This window comes from Eptesicus fuscus, chromosome 17 (genome assembly GCF_027574615.1).
Source record: "Eptesicus fuscus isolate TK198812 chromosome 17, DD_ASM_mEF_20220401, whole genome shotgun sequence".
Taxonomy (NCBI): domain Eukaryota; kingdom Metazoa; phylum Chordata; class Mammalia; order Chiroptera; family Vespertilionidae; genus Eptesicus; species Eptesicus fuscus.
This window is the reverse complement of record NC_072489.1, coordinates 38480917-38501967: the sequence shown is the minus strand read 5'-3', so window position 1 is coordinate 38501967 and position 21051 is coordinate 38480917. Positions and strand designations below refer to the sequence as shown.

Below are 21051 nucleotides of genomic sequence, written 5' to 3'. Positions count from 1 at the left end.
TCCTGGAGAGAGGCTCAAAATCCCAGTCTCTGACTAAGGCCTACCTGGTCTTTCCCACAGTGTTCAGTGTAATTTACATGTCTGATGGCAAAGAATGACCTTGAGGAGTTGCTGGACTGCTTCTCGGAGTCATGTTTACTATTAATAATAATAATAAAACTTCTCGCCTCTGTCAAAATTCTTATTTGTCTACTTCCGATTTTCATTGGATTTATTCTTATTTCTATCAGTCCCAAGATTGAAGTGCTAACTTGATTCCTGCTTTAAACAAAATCAAACAGGCCTCCAATAGGTCAATAGCTTTGGCAGTTCTTTTTCTGGGTTGGTTAAATACTAGACACATGATGTGAGCTTCAAGAAGGCCAAGAGAATAAAAATATCCTGTCATAGTAACAAAATAGTTTGAATATTTAATGTTTCAAAACCAAGTCTTCTACTGCAGCACAAGGATCAAATTATTTTTATTTTTATTTATTTTTTGTTAATCCTCACCCAAGGATATTTCCCCATTGATTTTTAGAGAGAGTGGGAAGGAGGGGGGGGGGGGAGAGACACACAGAGAGAAACATCAATGTGAGAAAAATACACTGATTGGCGGTCTCCCCCATGTGCCTCGTACGTGACCTTGACCGGAATCGAACCTGGGAGCTTTCAGTCTGTAAGCTAATGCTTTATCCACTGAACCAAACCGGTTAGGGCCCAAATTACTTTTTAAAAATACAGAATTATCAGTAGATAACTGAGAACTGTCCAAGGTAAATTTAAATAAATGTGGTGCCTTGCTTGCTTGCTTTCTTTCCCTTTCTTTACTTCCTTCCTTTTTTTCTGAACATAATGTGTTGTCAACTGGCTCCACGGCACATGAGTCCCCACGAATAACCTTGCTCTTAGAGCACTGCCCTGCACAACTCAGTCTCTGTGGTTTAACTGCCTACTGTGTTTTTTAGCCCAGAAATTCCTGAACTAAGATCTCTGTTAAGCTGGGAACGTGCAGTGAAATGCTCTGGGGAATGAATACACTGTCTGCTCTCAGAGGTGTGCCTCTGGGGAGACGTTCTTTCCCAAAAAGAGATCTGGTTTTCCAAAGTGAGCTGAAATTTCCCTTGCCGGGAGGGAGCTTTATTAACCATTTGTCCCGTGAGCGTTCAGGTATGAGGAAGAAAGTTTGTATAGCAGCCCTGAAGAGATCATTTTGTTGGCTATCTGCATAACAGGGGGAGAAAAGCCTTGAAAGAAAACTTTTCTAACATGGTTGAATGTAGAAATTTAAAACAAGATTTTTTTTTTCTAAAATATTTCAAGGGAAGGAACATGTTTGGATGTGAGGACACTAACTCTTCCCCGCATTATCATATGCCATACTTTTTCCTTATTGTGCTGAAATGGTCTTCCCTTGGCTATGACCAGACAGATATTTGGATGCTGGAATGTGCCAAAATGATGATTATCACTTATGATTCTGGCTGAGAGGATCCAGACTCAACCAGCCCTCTTCCGGGCAGATGGTTTATTTATTCATACACTTCTTTCCCAGGGGAGTTAAGCTGCACCTTGGCATTCTTTATAGAGGGAGTGGCCTCTAAACTGTTGACTTGACATCTAGTGGAAGCTAGCAGATGGAAGGAACAAGCAACAACCAAGTGTCACTTTGGGCTGCCCACCTTTGTGAGAAGCAGGTTGATGATTGTTTAAGGTTGACCAAATGGAAGAGGTTGAGAGGTCATGGGTGGAGGGGTGGGAGGGAGAGTCAACGAGCCAGATGGAATCCCTCTAAGTCTTCTGGGTTCTCATAATTTGGCTCCATCTTGGGCTCAAGTCCTGCCCTTGGACCAACTAGTCTGAAAGAGGGGCCCAGACAAATGGTCTTGCTAAGAACTACCCAGCAAGCAAAAACTGCTCTTGTAGGGCAAAGGAAAAAGTGGAACCTTTAATCGCCTCTTGAACCTGAAACCCAGTCCTTAGCCAGAGAAATCAATGACCTGTTACACAAAGAGTGTCTGGCAGTGGTGTGGGCAGTGGAACCAAAAATTTGTTCTGTTGACAGACCAGCTGTAGATGCAGACCATGACGAGTTCCAACCGCAAAAGTCATCAATGGGTGAATAAGAGGACAGAAGCAGAGGCCATACTGAGGAGACATACTGTTTGAGAACTAGTGACTCAGGACTGTGATTCCAGAACATATCCTTCTGCCCCTTGTTCCACCACAGAGCTTCACAAGAAAAAGATGGGAAAGGAAATGGAGTAAGGATGATCTTTAATCTTTATCTGCCTCTCATCTCTTCTCAACCACATGTGCTAAAGTATGCAATCTCTTTGGTGAAATTATCTACAACAACAACAACAACAAAATCTCTTTGTCTCCTTTAGGAAAGAGAAATGGCTCTTCAATTTATTATAAGAGGAGTTAAAAACCAGTAAGATCAAAAGGCATGTGGGCTAGAAGTAGAGGCTGGAGAGAGGAAGAAAAAGGGGGAGGGGAGAAGGACAGTATGACTTGAGTGTCAAAGAATCTTCGTGGGAAGGGAGGCTTCTCAACCTGAAAGGAGAAAGAGAACTCTGGCTTTTTGGAGTTTTAGATCAAGACTATAACTACAGAGAGATGTCCAGATCAAAAGGATTCAGGAAGACCTGCCTCCCAACCAATCAAAGCAGAACTGAGCCCACCCCCAGCACAGATCTTGACTACCACTGCTTGAGGGCTAACCACTTGCATGTGCTTCTGTGTACTTGCAAGGATAAAAAGATGATCTTTTCAGAAGTTACTCCTGTGCAGTCTCAACACTGGGTGGGAGAAGGCGGATGGGGCAAACAATGCTTCCAAGCCACAATCTAAATTGATTTTAAATGACCTATCTCCTGGGCTTCCTTACTGAAAGCCAAACCCTTTCAGTTATTTCATGACTGTACTTTCAAATGCATTGTACTTTTAACCTTATTTTCCTAAGAATAAACTTAATGCAACATTGCCCAAAAGGCATAGGGATTTTCTTCCCTTTCCCCACACCACAGTTAAGTCATCATGTAAGTAGTTGTTAAAATTCAGGAAACTTGTAGCTCTTGATCATGTTCTACTGACAGTCTGGAGCAAGCTGACTCCCTAGACCATGAGTCTTGCTCATGACAAGAACTGGTTGTCTTCTTGTCCGGAATGTCCTCCCTTCCCCGATGTTCCCCCTCTGCCCCAGCTATCCCTTAAGGCCCAGCCCCACAAACCAGAGCTGAGCAGCAAGAGCTCTGATCTCCCACCCAGACACTTCAGCTCCCACCATCTGTGGCACTAACACTGCGAGTACTTTCTGCCTTTTTTGGTAGTGGTTTGTGCCCGTGCCTGACTACAATTTAAGACTGGTAGCTTCTGGCAGCTGCAGGCTGTTACTCACTTTCCTTAGTGCTTACCCACCATGGTGCCCTGCTTCTGAGAAGTGCAGATGGTATGTTAACTGAGTGTGCTGGTCTCTCCCCTAAGTGACCGACACTCCTGCAATGGAGCTAATATTCTCTCTCTTGTCTTTCAGATTCTCCAGTGTTTCAAGAAATACACCTCTTCCTTCCCTGAAGAAAGCACAGTTATTCTGTGTATCCAGTTTCGTGTGGAGAAATACTTTTAAACTATGCAAATATCTTGTTTCTCATCACAGTTTTGCACCAAAATTTTAGAATTCATCAATGGTTCTTGCCTGTAATAATTTATTACTGGGGTTTCCTAATGGTGATTTCCTATTTCCCTCATTCCTTGTACACTTATTAATTGAAATTCTTTTAAAAATAAGAGTTGTACCTTACCCCCCCTCCACTGATATATTTATTCAATTATTCATATCAGTATGAACTCATAAATATTTATTTATTCTATAGACCATAATTCAATACTATGATTTTTTATTTTGTTGTTTAACTTCAAACAAAGCTTCACTTTCTTTATCTGTGAGTTAGGGACAATGACAACCGCCTTACAAAACTCTCCGTAGGATTAAATGGGATTTAAAAATGTGAAAGTATCTAGTGCAGAGCACCTAGTAAATAAATGCTAGCCCCTTTCCTTCCTCTTCTTTACAGAAAGTAAAACCATGCTAATTTGGAGGCAAAACCATCCTAAATAGGTGAAAATCTGAACTTAAGAATTCCCCTTTAATGTAATGCAGCTTTTCTACCCTAAGGTATATATATAAACAAGAATTTAGCTATCCCAGTTTGATTAGCAGAGGTCATTTGGGATCTGCCTATAATGACTTTATAAGATTGATTTTTAATCTGCATGCCCAAAATTTGTATGGAAATAGATGCTTGAGAATACTTGAAAACAGACTGTTCTCTTAAGAAGTTAAGTGTTTTCCCAGAAATCTTGTTTACGTTCTGAAGTTGCTAAGCTAAACTATTTTCAGAGATAGTCCAAAGCGTGCCTCAACCCAGCGGTGGTTCCGAAGATCACTAACTCTGAACTAATGAAATCACTGATTCATCTCGGATTCCTAAGGTTATAGCAATGAATGGAAGAAATTCAAGTTTTCTTTCTCCAAAATTAATTTAAAATTAGATTTTAAAAGTTTGGGCAAATCACTTTTAAGTTCAGGTGGGATTTAAAACAATAACAACAACAAAGGATAAGGACAAGGTCCCATATTATGTGAGAGTGACTAGATCTGGAAGTTTAAAATAATTCACAAAATACAGTAAAATCCCCTATGAAATTACAGTTTACTGGAACTTTCATTTCCCACCCAGCTTTATTGGTAAGGAAAATCAAGATCACCAAGAGATTTATTTTAGAAAACAACATTGGGTCAGTGTGATTTATAAGCTCTCATGGGGACACCCAGAGAGTGTTTTACTCAATCTGGGGTGGAACCAGGAACCTGCATTTTTATCAGGCGCCACCCCACAATATGAGTCTTGATACAGATGGGAGGCAGAATACTACAGCGGTTCAAAGCCCAGGCTCTGGGGACCTGGCAGCATGGGTTTGAATCTCACTATTGCCACCTAATACCTACATAACCTTGGGCAAATGATTTCATCTCATTGTGCTTCAGTTTCCTTACTGGTAGTGTAGGGCTAATGACAGTATCTGTTTCCCAGGGTTGTGGTGAGGAGCAAATCAATGGTATATGTAGCTGATTAGCAGGGCTGTACTAGATGGAGATCAGCGATTCCCAGGGTCATGGATCTCCCTTTGAGGAACATGTCTGGGCACAGAACTAACTGCTTGAGCTGAGCCCCTAACATGTCTGCATCCACTGTGCCTCCCCATGGTCACTGACATTTACATGCATCATCTGGGCCATGATTGGCAGGCTATGGAGACTGCGAGGTGAGCTGCTATCATTAGAAAGTGTTTAAGTAACAAAGGCGGATTGATCCACTGTCAATCAGAGATATACAGGACTAGAACGGGAGTATCCTTTTAGCATTTACTACTATAATTGTGGAGTTAAACCAACCAACAACCAACAACTACAGAAACTGAAATTTGTGCTTTAATCTTCAAGGCAAAAGAAATAAAGTCTAAAAGACAGCAACTGTAGAACAGAAAACTTTGAGTGTGTGGTTATACTATGGAGGAAAAGTGTTCTTTAAGCCCAAAGCACAGCATCCCTGACCCTTGCCCTGCCTGGAGACCTGCCTCTCCTCCTTCCTATCCCTTGTGCTTGTTCCAGGGCCATAGCATGTCAGCCATTGGCCCTCCTCCTCCTAGTTGCCACTAGACCTGCCTCCCTCCCAAGTGTTCCCAGACTCCGGTGATAGCTGTCCTCGTCAGAACTGGTTGGTAAGGTCTCAGAGGCCTTGGAGGGACATTCTGGGGGCTGGGGATGTTGATGGGATCAGAGAACAGGAGGGGGGTGACTCATTGTCCCTCAAGTCCACGTTCCTCCCCACTTTCCTGACCCAGGTGTTGGTGTTTACTGTCTGCTGAGGAGGCCTGACAGTGGATCCTGTGACCAGGGATCATGCTGACCAAACTCAAAATCGAGACATCTAATATTGAAAGCACCTGAAGAAACCAGGGAGAGAATGTTTGAAAATGGGCACAGGCAGAATATTTTGGAAGTGAGGGGAGAAAAGTTGGGGACTGGTTGCCCCAAGGGAGAAGGCGTGTGGACTTGGTAAGGACATGAGGTAGAGATAGCATCACTTAGGCTTCGGTCGGTTAGAGTGAAGTGAGAGGGAGGATGACAATGTGTTGTCTATCTCAGTGCCTGGGAAGAAAGCAGTCATCGTGGAAGTGACAGGACAGACAGGTAGATGAGATGTCGGTAACAGACAAACCGAGAAAGAGAAATACGCTTAAAAACCACTTACTAGCAATTCTCACAAAAACATCTGAAAGTGGCTCCTTACCTCATTAAATCTCATCACAAGATCTTCAAGGGCATTGTGCTCTCTGTTCTGGGAGTTAAGAATTGATGCCGAGATGGATGCTTTGAGGCAGGGCAGGGACCTCTGACATTCTGGAGTGCCCAAGTTCTGGGTCAAGAAGCAAAGATAGTCAACCGGCAAGACCCTTCGGTAGATATTCTGTTCCTGCTCCATCAGGATGCTGGCGACTTCCTCAGGGAACTGGATGAGGGGCTGCAGATCAATCAGTTCCTTGCTGATCCCAGCTGAACTTGAAGGGAGGGCACTGGAATTGGCCACAGAGGTGCCCGGTTGGCGTTCTGGAATAAAGCCACAGAGGTCATGGTCACACAAAAGCTGGTTTTCCTTACAACTGATATTTACTTGAGGGCCATTCACATTCATGTAGGTTTCGTAACCAAAGTTTCTGCAGTTCTATACTACCTTTCTTGTTATAGAGACCTGATATCTGCCCTGCTGCTTCCCCTGTCCCCCTCCCTGGGGCCAAGGGCAGGTGTAGTTTCCCATTTTCAGAAGTAAAATTGATTTGGCACACCATTCCCTAACCAGTTCACTGTGCCACTTGCAGAATAGTAGGGAAAATGTAGCATTTGATTCTTCATCCTCCAGTGCTAACCATCAGAGTGAAAAGAAATAAGGGTGGGGGTGGGCACAGCAACTGAAATGGAAGAGGAAAGAAGGTTGTAAGGGAGGAAGCATGTACATGTATGTGCACATATGTGTAAACATGCAGGAGAACCAGGGACTCTGCACGTGAGGTTTCAAAACTTCACCGTCTACTCTGAGAACATCTCACCCTCAAAATGCGGATTCCACCGAAATCCATTTGGGATTTGGGGATTTGCAGGGATGGAGCACCTGCCAAAGTAAGAAAGTAACAGGAAGAAAGGACACATATCTAAATAAATAAATCTTCTTCCCTGCTCCCAACTGGTAGTAAGAAGATGGCATGGGAGAGGAAGTGTGTGTGTGTGGGGGTGTGGGGGTGGGGGGGGATGGGGGGCATTATATCCAAGTACTGAATGCATTTGTAGACTCAAATTATTCCCTTAGCACAAATTCACTTTATTTTGACTACTACCTCCCCTCCAATCTGTCTCTTAACTTCCTACCTATGTCATTCATTTATTCATCAACTTAACCAGTCATCCATCAATTCATTAAAAAAATGGAAAATCTGAATCCTAGAACAGAATTTCCCAAAGCCTGATCAGTTTTGTGGCCACTAAGTTGGGGAAAAGTCACATATTCTTGTCACAAATTCTATTCCTGGAAATAAATGGGGCAATTGGGTACACCATTAGAGGTTCAAAGGGGCCTGCCAGTAAAGGAATCCATTTATATCGCTTAACCGAGTATTTCTCCAGAGCCATACTTTATATGATACCTACTCTGCCATTCTGTGTGACTAGTTCTGGCTGGAACTACTTCAGGAAATGCTGCCCTGAGGGCCAAACTGTTCTTGCTCTCTGCCAGTTCACATCTTTCCCTTCCTGGCAGTCCCTCCCTGGCCAGCCCTCCTTCACGCTTACATTCTTGATTTCTTAAACACCCCTACTGACCCTTTGACAGAATAAAACTCATCTGTCTTCTGATGACACTGTATTCGTTGGCACAGATTGACATCTAGCCTGGACACTAAACAACAGCAAAGCTCATGTAAAGGTGAAGGAATTAAGCAAAAACAAAAATGAACTTGTAGACACAGACAACAGTATGGTAATTACCAGAGAGAAGGGTGTGTGTGAAGGGAGTTAGGAGAGGTTAAAGGGGAGATAAATGGTGATGGAAGAAGACTTGACTTGGGGTGGTAAACATACAATATACAGATAATCTGTTATAGAATTGTACACCTGAAACCTATATAATTTTATTAACCAATGTTAACCCAATAAATTCAATTAAAAACACTTCTTCAACATTCAGACTTCAATATCCTTCATTCTTTTATCTCTATTGCAGAAAACTTTGGATAATCATTCAGAAGTGCTCTGTCTCCGTATTGCTGAATTCTGAAGTCATCATCCCTGAACTGACCACCATTTTCCTTCCACCTTTTCTACTAAACTGTCTCTGCCTCTGCTGACTTCCAGCTGCTTGGTCTTGGTCTGGGTTCATGGTCAGCATTTTAACATGGTACCCACCAACTCCCAGGATTCCCTCACAGGTCACCTTGACTTTCCACCAAATGCACTTCCCAAACCTCAATCCTGGGCAAACTCAGCCAACTATACTTGGCTTCTGGGCGGCTATATGATGATAATGACAATGACAATCCCTAGGGATGGGACCCTTGCTGAACTGTGTTACCATACTGTAGCCAGGCCCTCCAGGCAGCTTCGAACTTGACATAAATTTATTTATTTTTCCCTAAATAGCTCAACAAGGCCCACCTAGGTTTGTGATGACGTCTACTGAACTTGCCTCAGTGGTTATCTCCACCTCCAGTCCTTTTCTTTCCCCTGACTCCTATTTGCCCACACAAATGTTCAATTTCCCTTATTCTTAAAAAGAAACCAATAAACTTCCCCTGTCCCTTAAGCTCCAGATCGCCTCTAGCTTCCTTTTTATTATGGACCTTCTCTAAAGGGTAATCTACATTCCCGATTCCTTCCTCTGTAAATATGGTGACCACATCTTCCGATTCAAAACTCAGGCCAGCCTGTTTAAATGAACAAGCCAATGAGGATGTGGGAGAGAAAAAATAGACACCTGGTCTGTCTTGGGAGTTCCTACGTTTTAGATCACCGTGTTGACAGGGTATTTCTGCTGATAGTCTGGGCTCTGATGTTCCCTCCTCAACTCTCTCAAGCAGTCCACCTCTTTTGAAGCATAGCTCAGGAAAAGTTCTTGGTGGTATTTGTTATTTAATTAAGTGAAGTGCTCCCCTTTTGGAGGAATGCTTTCAGCGATGACCTAAACAAATTGTGAGGAGAAAGTCTGAGCTACAGTGCTCTCCTCTGATGCAAGCCTAAACTAGTTTTACATACAGGGTGGGGCAAAAGTAGGTTTACAGTTGTTCATATGGAAAATAATGCATTAGTAAATAATGATACAAGAATAAACTGTTTTGCATACTCACGACTGTAAACCTACTTTTGCCTTACCCTGTAAATTCCGATCAGAACTTTCTGTTTACTCTTTTGTATGAAAACTAGAGTATCCAAAGTATCATTTCCCTTTGATTCTAATAGGTGAGTAAGGAGTACAATGACTTAGTCTAACAATTTTTATCCGTCTTTTGGAACAAGCTACCAAAAATTGACTGCAGCAAAAAAACGAACACTACCAAATTATATTTGGTTCACTATAAGGTCATATTTGAAAATAATTAAAGATAAGGCAGGAACTCAAATCTATATAGCTTACATATCCTCATTCTTCAACTTTCTGAAAAGTTTACAAAATGACTGGATTTCCTGAAAATTGAGTCAGAATGTGGCCTGATGACAGAGGCATTTTCTGGATACAAATAATTTATGTGCAAGTGAATTAGCCATATATAGGAAGTCTTCCCAGAAGTAACCAACTTGAAGACAGGATTTCAAAGTATAGCACTCTGTGAAGGAAATGAAAATAACTCCCAAATCTTATGAAACCAATTATTTAATATGTAAGAGAAGAGTTAATGTATTGAAATATGTAAGTATGTAAGATAAGATGATATATTATTAACTGCACTATATCTTGAGATATGAATCACAATGCTGTTACAATGACTAAAGAATCTAGTAACTGGTGGGGAATAGCAATAAATGAGACCTAAAAACTGGAATAAATGAAGAAAAAGAAGCCGGGTCGGTGTGACCCTAACAAATGCAGTGTCCCCATGTGTCTCAGTATAAGCATGATATCACATTCAAAGGAAACACAAATCTGATGTTTGAAGCCTTGAAACATAATGTAGACCTTTAGTGTAGGTTTCCTTAAAGCAGGATTACTCAGGAATTTTTTTTTTTTTATCATGCACCACAGAGGAATATCCCAGAAATCTTCTTGGGACATAATTTTCTGCCCTCCAAGTTCCACACTTTAGCAGGTGTTAAAACAAACTAAAAAAGATATCAGATTTGTGGTTATGACAGACAGGGAGTGAAGAGAGGAGGAATTGGAGGAAGGTGGTCGAAAGGTATAAATTTCCAGTTATAAGATAAATAAGTACTAAGGATATAATGTACAACACAATAGCTAGAGTTAACACTGTTGTATGATACATATTAAAGTTGTTAACAGAGTAAATCCTAAGAGTTCACATTACAAGGAAAATAATTTTTCTCTTATTTCTTTTTCTTTTCATTGTATGTATCTACAAGATGATGAGTGCTAACTGAACTTATTGTGATAATCATTTCATAATATATGTAAGTCAAATAATTATGCTGTGCACCTTAAACTTCTACAGTGACATGTCAACTATATCTCAATAAAACTGGAAAAATAGATTTCCTACCTTATCTCCTTCTTGCTGACCCTTTCTTATAATTTCCTTCTTCCCCATCACATGCGATGTTACCCCAACTCTCAGCTGTAAGTCACAACACCCTTCCTCTCTGTAATATGGGCAACTCTACAATGGGTTAAAGGCCCAGTAGCTCTATGAACCTGGATCCGTCCTCTTCATTAGTGGAGCAAAGTTCATAAAGCCCACTGAAAACTTTAGTTCTTTTACTGTGAAAAATTTTTTAAAGTTTCTGGTAAATAAAATTATCCACCTCATTTATCATCAATATTTGCTCTCAGCCCCACGCTCTTTAATTAATAGTTATTCTACAGCAGAATAGGGCTATATCTCTAGACACTGTCATAGCCTAGAAACATCTATGATGAGACACAATATCTTCAAGTTTTAATTCCCTGCTCAAATAATAGCTTCCTGAACCTAGTGCTTTACATGGACTAATACAGGACGTAGGCAGTATCACTCATGTGAGGCTCACATAAGGTCCCATAAGTAGTAAGCCAGGGATCTGGGTTTGAATCAGGGTCTGTTTGACTCGAGAGCTCATGTTCTTGATCATTCAGCATATTGCATGTGCAGCAACAAAATGTCACATTGACATTCTGGATTTTAGATGCAATTCAAGTGATTTTAGTTAGTATAAATCAACTTCTTGTGCTTGTTAATTTGAAGTGAAGTGATGTGATAAAATGAATTCTTCAAACTCCAAAGGTAAGGATTTGACCCTAGAGGGTGGACAGTTTCCCTCCTTGCTCAGCCATCCATTCAAACACTACATTATATTAGAGTGGAGCACACAGGAACTTAGAAGTGCTCTCTCTTTTCCTTCTTTTAAGTTCCTAGGAATGTTCCCATGTTTTAAACCAGTATTTGCCAAAGGGTGTTACACTGAATTTATGCAAAACACGGTTCCTTGGTTAATAATTTAGAGACATACCAAGCTAACCAAAGTTAAACAAGCTCTCTTTTTCTATTTTAATTGCAGGACTTCTCAGAGCCTTTAACAATTACCACAAGGGGAATATGCTATGAGGCTCTCCTCAATCTTGTTGTCAGTTTCCATATCATTCACATGGGAATTAAAGTCTCTTCAAAACTTTGCTCATCACACTTAGTGATTCCAAATGGGGGAATGAGGCCTAAAGTGTTCATGAGATTAGTTGGTTCCCAAGGAAGCTTAGGGCTGCTGTGTTACTGGGACCCTATGGAAAGGCCTAAGAGTGAGAGAGGCTTATTTAGGAAACTACAAGTCATTCCCAATGGCTGAAGCATATTTTAGAGAGATGGAGCATCATTGTAGAAAGCAAGGAAGGCAGCTTTATTTTCCAGAAGGCATAGAGTAGGTGTGGCTCATGAAGAAACAAAGGCAGATGAGGGTAGTGGTTAGCACTTGTTCAGAGATGCTGGTGCAGGGCCAAGCCCATGGAAGAGGCTCCGGCTTGGGCTAGAACAAGCATGTCAAACTCAGGGCCCCTGGGCCGCATGTGGCCCACAATGAACATTTTTGTGGCCCAGCCAATATAAGGGCATGTAAGAAAACGTTAATTTTATCATTGCTCTTGTTCTATTTTATACTATACTCTTCAAAAGAAACCTATGTTTCTATGAAAATTGAAGCTTGTATTTTTTTGTGGCTCATATAAACTTAAACGTTATGTATTTGTGTTAGCCTTTGAGTTTGACATGCTTGGGCTAGATAGAGCCTTGAAAACCTGTTACTTCCCATTTCTTTCTCTTTTTTTGCTGTCTTGGTCCTTATCAAAACTAAATGCATTTGGTTTATCTTGCTGTACCTCCTATGAGAAGCTAGAGTTTATAAAATAATCTCACATAATTTGCATAATGTTAGGGAATCATAACAGATAGGCATTGCTAATGTTAATTTTTTAAAAGCTTAAGTTAAAGCTACGTGACTTGCCCAAGAATCCAGCTTGTGTGAATGGTCAGTCATGGCACTGGTAAAAGTTGAGAAAGAACCAGAAAATTCTGGCTCCTAGCCAATACTGTGCATTACCCCAAGCCCAGTCTGAGTTATCTTGGGTGTGCTTTGTGTCTGGGGGCCACTCTTATTAGCGGCCAATACATCTGCATGGGTTTAAGAAAGGCCAAGCAGAAATTCATTCATTCATTTATTGAGTGCCTACTATGTGCCAGGTTTTGTTTCAGGCTACACTGATGTTGGAATTAATGAGCAAGAAAAGATCCTTGTTCATATAGATCATTCTAGGAGAGGAGACAGATAAACAATAATATAATGTGAGTGATGGTGAGGGGTCGGGGAGATGATGGATGTGGGTAGGGAAGGTGCTGTATTACATAGCATATGTATTAACTGGAATGTTAGCAATTTCCTCAACTTTTTCTGTAAAAGCTTTCAAAACTTTACGATCCATCAGGATGCTCTTGGCCTGGTCACTCTGATCCTTTTCTAGCATCTCAGCAATAGCTATTCACCTAGCTAGTGTTCCTTGCCATTTGTTAGCCCTTTGCATCAAGTAACTAATTTAATTTTTACAAAGAACCCTGTAAAGCAAGTGTGATTATCCCCATTCTACAGATCACAAAACAGAGGTCAGAAATACTAAGCAATCCGTCTAAAGACACCCTACTACTGAGATGGGGCTGGAACTAAAATTCAGCTCTGATTCCAGTAGTCCTCCCTTTATTGCCCTCAGTGTTCTGAGGGATCTTCTGTATTCTCCCTATTTCCTACCAAGTCTGTCTGTCTGTCTGTCTGTCTGTCTGTCTGTCTGTCTGTCTCTGGGTAGGAAGAGAGAATTATACTTTACTGGAACCTGACTTTAATGAAAAATAAAGCATAGTACTCCGTTATATTTTAATGGTAGCTTAGTTTTGTGTGTTTTTTTAAATCTATGTATCTATGTAGCTATCTATTATTTATTTATACAAGGAAAACCTGACACGTAGTTGTGCTTCTGAAACATTCTCTTTCTTTCTCATTCTCTGTGAGTGGTGGTGAAATAAGCACAAGGTTTCGTGGAAAGCAAAACAAAAATTTAAACAGCCTGCCCTTTGTCCAAGCAATGCAATTTTTAGGGTTTTATCAGACAGAAATACTCACAAAAATATAGGTGAAGTGAGGACAATTTATATGTATTGACACTGAAAAATTTTCATGATAAATTCAGGTGAAAAAAAAAAGCAAGTTGGAAACAATGGAATATGATCTCACTGGAAGAAAATGAATTTTATAAATGTAGGTAATGTTTGAATATCTGTCCAGTACACACCAAACTAATAATAGTGTTTATATATTGCATAATTCTGTTTTAATTTTTTCATGTACATGTGACAATATTCTAAAAAAATATAACAAAATGATATTTGAAAAACTCATCCAGAGAACAAAATCCCAACCTTCTGATGAACACAAACTAGTTCAGCATTGGAGCTGTTCAGATTTTTTCCAATAAATATGGCAATATTGTTCTTGAAAAGTTACTTCAAATTACAATTAGAGAAGAAAATAGGAAAAACTTTAATTTTGTAGACAGTCCCTTTATTTTGGTAAGTTAAGCTTTAGATTCATCAACTGCACATTTAATAGTCTGAGTGATGCAATTCCAATTATATACTAGTAACCTAAAACAGGGGAGAAAAGACGCAGATTTCATTTTATAAAGGTTTCAGAACTGGCTTAAAGATAATAAGTCTCAGGTAGAGCTGAAAATTGCTTTCCAACAGGGAAGTAATGGGTGTAGAGAAAGGTTAATTAATTGGTGATTCTTTCTCATGATCTTTTATTGGTTTTCAGAGTAATAAATCAATCTTGCAAAAATGTGTCTGGCCTGGTCTCAATACTACATGAAAAAGATGAGTTCACAAAATCAATGAAGCATATTATTTCTAAGTCAGTGCTTAAAAAAAAAAGCCTGGATTGAGACTTAAGCCATATTTAGATAAAAATAATTATTGAACTTAGCCTCAGAGCAGAAAAATATGACAGAATCCTTATTAATAAAAATAATTATAGCCATGCTAGTGGGTATGAAGTGACATCTTATGGTTTTGATTTGCATATCCCTAGTGAATAATGACGTTAAGCATCTTTTCATGTTCTTATTGGTCATTTGTATATCCTCTCTTGAAAAATATTCAAGATCTTTGTCCATTTTTGAACTGGGTTGTTTGTTTTTTGTTAAGTTTTATATACATTCTAGATATTAATCTCAAATACTTTTTGCTTTCTATGGGTTGCCTTTTACTTTGTTGATAGTGTTCTTTGATGGACAATAGTTTTAAATTTTGATGAAGCCCAATTTGTGTATTTTTTCTCTTGTTGCTTCTGCCTTTGCTGTCATATCCAAAAAATCACTGCCAAATCCAATGCCATGAAACTTTCCCCACGTTTCATAGTTATAGGTCTTACACTTAGGTCTGACCCATTTTGTGTTAGTTTTTGTATATGGTGCAAGGTAGAGGTCCAAATTTATTTTTTGCACGTGGATATCCAATTTTCCTAGCAGTATTTGTTTAAATGATTGTCCTTTCCCCATTTAATGGTCTTGGCACCCTTGTCAAAAATTATTTCACTAAATATATGTGAGGGACTATTTCTGGGCTCTCTATTCAATTCCATTGGTCAATATGTCTGTCTTTATGCCAGTACCACACTGTTAGTTTGTTTTTTAATGTTTTTATTGATTTCAGGGAGAGAGAAAGATAGAAACATCAATGATAAGAGAGAATCATAGATTGGCTACCTCCTGCACACACTCCCTCCCCCTCCCCACTGGGGATTGAGCCTGCAACCCAGACATATGCCCCAACTAGGAATCGAACCATGACCTACTGGTTCACGGGTCAATGCTTAACCACTGAGCTACAGTGGCTGGGCAGTACCACACTGTTTTGATTACTGTAGCTTTGTAGCAAATTTAGAAACTGGTAGTGTGAGTCCTCCAACTTAATTCTTCTTTAAAAATTGTTATTTTGACTGTTCTAGGTCCCTTGGCAGCCCATATGAATTTTATAATAGGCTTGTTAATTTCTGCCAAAAAAAAAAAAATAGGCAGCTGGAATTTTGAGAGTGATTTTATTGGATCAGTAGATTGCTTTGGGGAGCATTGCCATCTTAACAACATTAAGTCTTTTAAGCCATAAACACAGACTGTCTTTCCATTTATTAAGGTCTTTTAAAGTCTTTTAAAATTTCTTTCAACAATGTTTTTAATTTTTAGTATACAAGTCTTGCACTGTTTTTTGCAAATTTATTATTAAGTATTTTATTCTTTTTGATACTATAGTTAATGGAATAGTTTTCTTAACTTCACTTTTGGGTTATTCATGGCTAGTGGACAGAAATACAACTGACCTTGTATTTTACAACATTGTTGAACTCATTTTACAATTCTAATAGTAGTTCTGAGGATTTTCTATATATGAGATCATGTTATATGACAATAGAGATAGTTTTACTTCTTCTTTTCTGATCTGGAAAAGATTTCTTTCTCTTGCTTAATTGCCCTGACTAGACTCTGCAGTAAATGTTAAAGAGAAGTGGTGAGAATGGATATCTTTGTCTGGTTTCTGATTTTAGATGGAAAGCTTTAGTCTTCCCTCATTATGCATTATGTTAGCCATGGGTTTTTCATAGATGCAATCTATTAGGTTGGGGCCATTCCCTTCTATTCCTATCTAATGTTTTTTATCATAAAAAGTGTTAGATGTTGTCAAATGCTTTTGCTGCATCTTGTGATACTATCATGTGATTGTTATACATTATTCTATTAATATGGTGCATTAGTTTAATTGATTTTCACATCTAACTATACATTCACTTTCATATTAATATATTACATGTTTAAGTAAGTCTAACTGAGAAAAGCTTTGTACAAGACCAACAGACACTTATTGTGTATTCACAATTCTGGCCGTAACTGGGACCTGTACATCGGACAAGAACAGATGGAAAACTGGGACGTGACTGTAACCATGACTTCAAATTACAAACATTCCAATATTAAAATAAAATTATGTTTGTTTTAAAGAAAAAAAATTTAAAAATTCATGTTGGACGTACACTCTTTATTGTTGTTTGTTATTATAATCACATTTTCAATCCTTGACGATATGAGTATCAATTAAAATAGCTGTATGACTTAAAAGGAAACTGGTGCGTGTTATTTCTGATTTAGAACATCCTATTGCAGAAATGACCTGTACCAGACTTTGGGTAAAGACATTTAATAAGAAAAACACATATGAACCTAGAATATTATTTTTGTCCATAAAAGGCAGTAATAATGGCACTGATATCACTTGCTTACATTTTATTCAAGTATGTCCTTTCTCCTACAAGCAACTCTGTGGCCTAAGTACGATTCTACTTCTACTCTAAGTAGTATTCAACTTTGTAGCTAAGGAAACTCAGAGAGGTTAAGTAACTTGCCTAAATATTCACAGGTAGGAAGTAGTGAGTCCAGGACCATCTGACTCCAAAGTCCATGCTCTTCTCCATTCCTTACACCTTGAGTACCAGAGTTTAATTTATGCACAAACTCAAAACTGTTCCTTTCCCTTTTTAACTAAACCTGGGAAGTCACAGGACTCACAGTGTCCCACTTGTTGACTAAATTCTATTTCAACAGGGATTAAAGATGAGAGGTAAGTACTCATTAAGTATTTACCATGTTAATTCAACTCTGTGCTGTACCTAATGTAGCAGTGGACAAGGCTGTACAGGAACTGTATTTAATTATGCAGTTAATGGCTTTTTGACTGTTTGATGATTTAAAGCAGATCTTTACTTACAAAGTCAAACCCACCTTAAGAGGAAAAACATAGCTATGCCAAAGTGGCTAATGAGAGATTTGAGGACATTCTTAGTGCATTAAAATCACCATAGAGTTGTTATGTAGAGGGAGTCCGGTAATCTACAATTCTAAGCCCAACACCACAGAGCTTCCCTGAGTCTCATCTCAGGACACTACACTCTCTGGCTTTGCTCTTAACTCTCCAGCCCTGGCAGTGGTTTCTGGGCCTTCTTGCAGCCCCTCAGCCTGAACGCTACAGGTCTCAGCCCTTACCTCTCTCTCCTCCTAGGAAAGTTCATCTCAAGCTGTAACCATCACAGCTAAATGTTAGATGAGTGGCAAAAGTGTTATTCCCATTCAGACCTCTCACTTAGAACCAATCCTAATGCTTCTATTGCGAGTGTCCACTTGAACTTCCAGCACCTCAAAGTCAAGATATCAAAACTAGATATAACTTTTCACTTCCTTTTTCTTCATTTGTTAATTCTCATCTGTGGATATTTTTTCCATTGATTTTTAGAGAGAGTAGGAGAGAGAGAGAGAGAGAGAGGAGAGAGAGAGAGAGAGAGAGAGAGAGAGAAACACTGATGTGAGACATATCGACTAGTTGCCTACCGCATGTGCCCCGACTGGGGCCTGGAATTGAACCTGCAACCCAGGTACATGCCTTTGACTGGAAATTGGAAATCAGAAATCGAACCTGTAACCCTTAGGTGCACGGGCCAACATTCTAATCACTGAGCAACACAGGCCAGGGCTTCACTTCCTTTTAATAGTACCACCTTCCTTTCCTCTGGTCCACAATCTTGGAGGCATTTGTTATTCCTCCATGTCCTGGGTTGAGTTTGCTTCAATTCATCCATCAGTTGTCTCAAAAGTTGGTCTCTTCCAGCTCATTCCCATTGTCTGCAAAAGCCTCCTGACTGTCCTCTGCTGTGAGTGACCCAGAGGAATCCTTACAAAACCGTTTGTAGCCTAACATCTCAGGGGTTAAAAAGGCCATTTGGCCCTGCAGGGTGATGTCCATGATGGCAATGGGAGGTGTGAAAAAGATGTAGGCCAGCTCAATAAAATGTGTAAAGAAAATACGCATGGTTTTTACACATCCGGGAGAGATCTCGCAGTTCCTTCCTAAGGTCAGTTCCTCTCTGATTTGGTATAAAACAGTCACTGGACCTGGAAGAACAGCTGCTGGCCTCTCTCTAGTGAGCCTGAGCAGCAGAGACAAAGGAGGTGCTGGCGCCCACAGCTGGACAAGGGACAGCCCAGGCTGCAGGCATCCTCAAACTACGGCCCGAGGGCCACATGCGGGTGTTTTTGCCGTTTTTTTTTTTTTTTTTTTTTTTTACTTCAAAATAAGATATGTGCAGTGTGCATAGGAATTTGTTCATAGTTTTTTTTAAAACTATAGTCCAGCCCTCCAACGGTCCGAGGGACAGTGAACTGGCCCCCTGTTTAAAAAGTTTGAGGACCCCTGATAGTGTCTGTGATCCTGCAGCTGGACTACTTCCAGCTCTCCCTATGCAAACCTGAGAGCCTCGGCGCCTTCACTCATGCGCCTCCTAACAGTGGTGAAGGAGGAACCCCGGGCTCCAGATACAATACAGGAGAAAGCTCAGGTGTCCAAGCTCTCAAGCGGGATGCAGCCAAGTCCAAATCCCTGCTCAGACATTCTCTAGTTGCCTCACCCTGTAATTAATCTGTCAGAGCAAACCAAGCCATCTTCCTGTGAACTCCCAGCTAGAACGAGTACAAAACTTCTCATCAAAAATATGAGCTTAGTTTTCATAAACTCTTCACAAGTAAAGTATACATGGCTGGAATAAATACTTTGGTTAATCTCTGAGGTTGGAAGGGGGCGTGGGGTGGGATCACCAAAAAGTCCCTTAAATGCTTTTTAAAATAGGGGCACCCACTTAATAGCCTTTAAGTCTCAGTCTTCTCATCTTTGAAATGAGGAACATGATCCTACCTCACCAGGTTGTTTGGGAATTATATGAATGTACACAAAACAATCAGCATAGTGGCTGGGCCACTGATGGAAGGCCTGTGTATTTGCACATGAACTCTAGGCAGACTGTCATATGCACTGGGAGCGCATTATTATTTAGTTGTTTATAAGCACATGAGAGCTGGAAAAGGGGGAAAATAGGTCGTTAATACACATAACACATGTGGCTCCTTCATGTTGTTGAAGGCCCAATTACTCACTGGTCTGTTATTTCTTTCAGGGTGACTTCCTTTTTATCTACAATTACAGATATAAATATAAATAATACAAGGAGATTATATTCCTTGACAGCTGGTGGATCATATCTAATTACTCTGTAATCTCTTCACCTGAAGGGACCCAAGTGGCCAGCCCCTGTTCTCTCTGAAGGAACAATCACACACCAGAACTGGCCTCTGGCCACTGAGTGAGTCTTACAGTTGTTGCCCACCAATCGTGGGCACAAAAAGAACTCCCAAACAGTTTTGTATCAATGGGAAGGACTTGGGGCCTTTTTAAGTCAATCTTAAAACTGAATGAGACCAAGGGATTGAAGATGAGAGGCAGAGGAGGAAAGATTTAGGTTGCAAGATTAGTGACTTAGGCATAGCTAGGACTTGGAACACAGTTTTGTTGTTTTTAACCTGGGAATCTTGTTAAAGTAACGCAGATTCTAATTTGTGAGGTCTCAGGTGGGGCCTGAGATGCCTTTCTGTTTCTATTGCAAGAAGGTTGGTGTTGGTAAAGCACTTAGAAGAGTTTGTTGCATGTAGTTCCCGATTCAATAAATGACAGTTATTGTTGTTTCTATTGCTTGCACTGATTGAGCTGCATGTAGCTCTGACCACATCAGGCTTCAAAGATCCCTCAGACCTGAGCATTAGACCCAATGTAGAGTGAAACAAACATGCAGGAGAACTGAAAAAGCTGCTTTCTGTGTGTGGCAGCAAAAAGAGGGCTGAGCAGGCTACCTGGCATGGAAGCTCTTGGCCCTCAGAGCATGAGTTAGTTTTCCTTAGGCAAAGGTGGGTGACATGGAAGCCATGAGACACAGAAAGATTCTTTGCTTGCTATTTCTGGAATGTCTTCTTTGCTCCATAACCACCTTTGTTTCATTTGTATTTTTGTTGTTGTTGTTTTTGGACATTATGCTATCACTTTATGTTCATTAGATTTATTTTTATTCCGTTATAATTCTCTGAGGCAAGTATCCGCATTGTCCTCATTTTATAGGGAAGATGATGTCTTACAGTTAAGATGATGAGATTTAGGGACAGAGTTAACTGCCCTGGCTCACAGTTTGTACATGGTAGATGTGGAATTTAGGTCCGTCTGTCACCAAAGCCACACCCTTAATCACTAATCTTTGCCTCATATTTTGTATCATAGTACAATGTAACCACATGTTCACATGTCAGTTTCTCTGTCAACTAAATCAGCAACTCTGAGAGATTAAGATCAGTGCTCTTT

The 21051-nt window shown here is 40.0% G+C and overlaps 1 protein-coding gene across 1 annotated transcript in view; it reads right to left on the bottom strand.

Moving 5' to 3' along the window:
* PLCE1 (phospholipase C epsilon 1) overlaps positions 1-21051 on the bottom strand; it is a 257012-nt gene that overhangs the window by 113385 nt on the left and 122576 nt on the right. The window contains exon 3 of the mRNA XM_008144085.3: positions 6339-6655. Within this exon, the coding sequence (XP_008142307.2) occupies positions 6339-6655 (317 nt within the window). The remainder of the gene's footprint in view (positions 1-6338; positions 6656-21051) is intronic.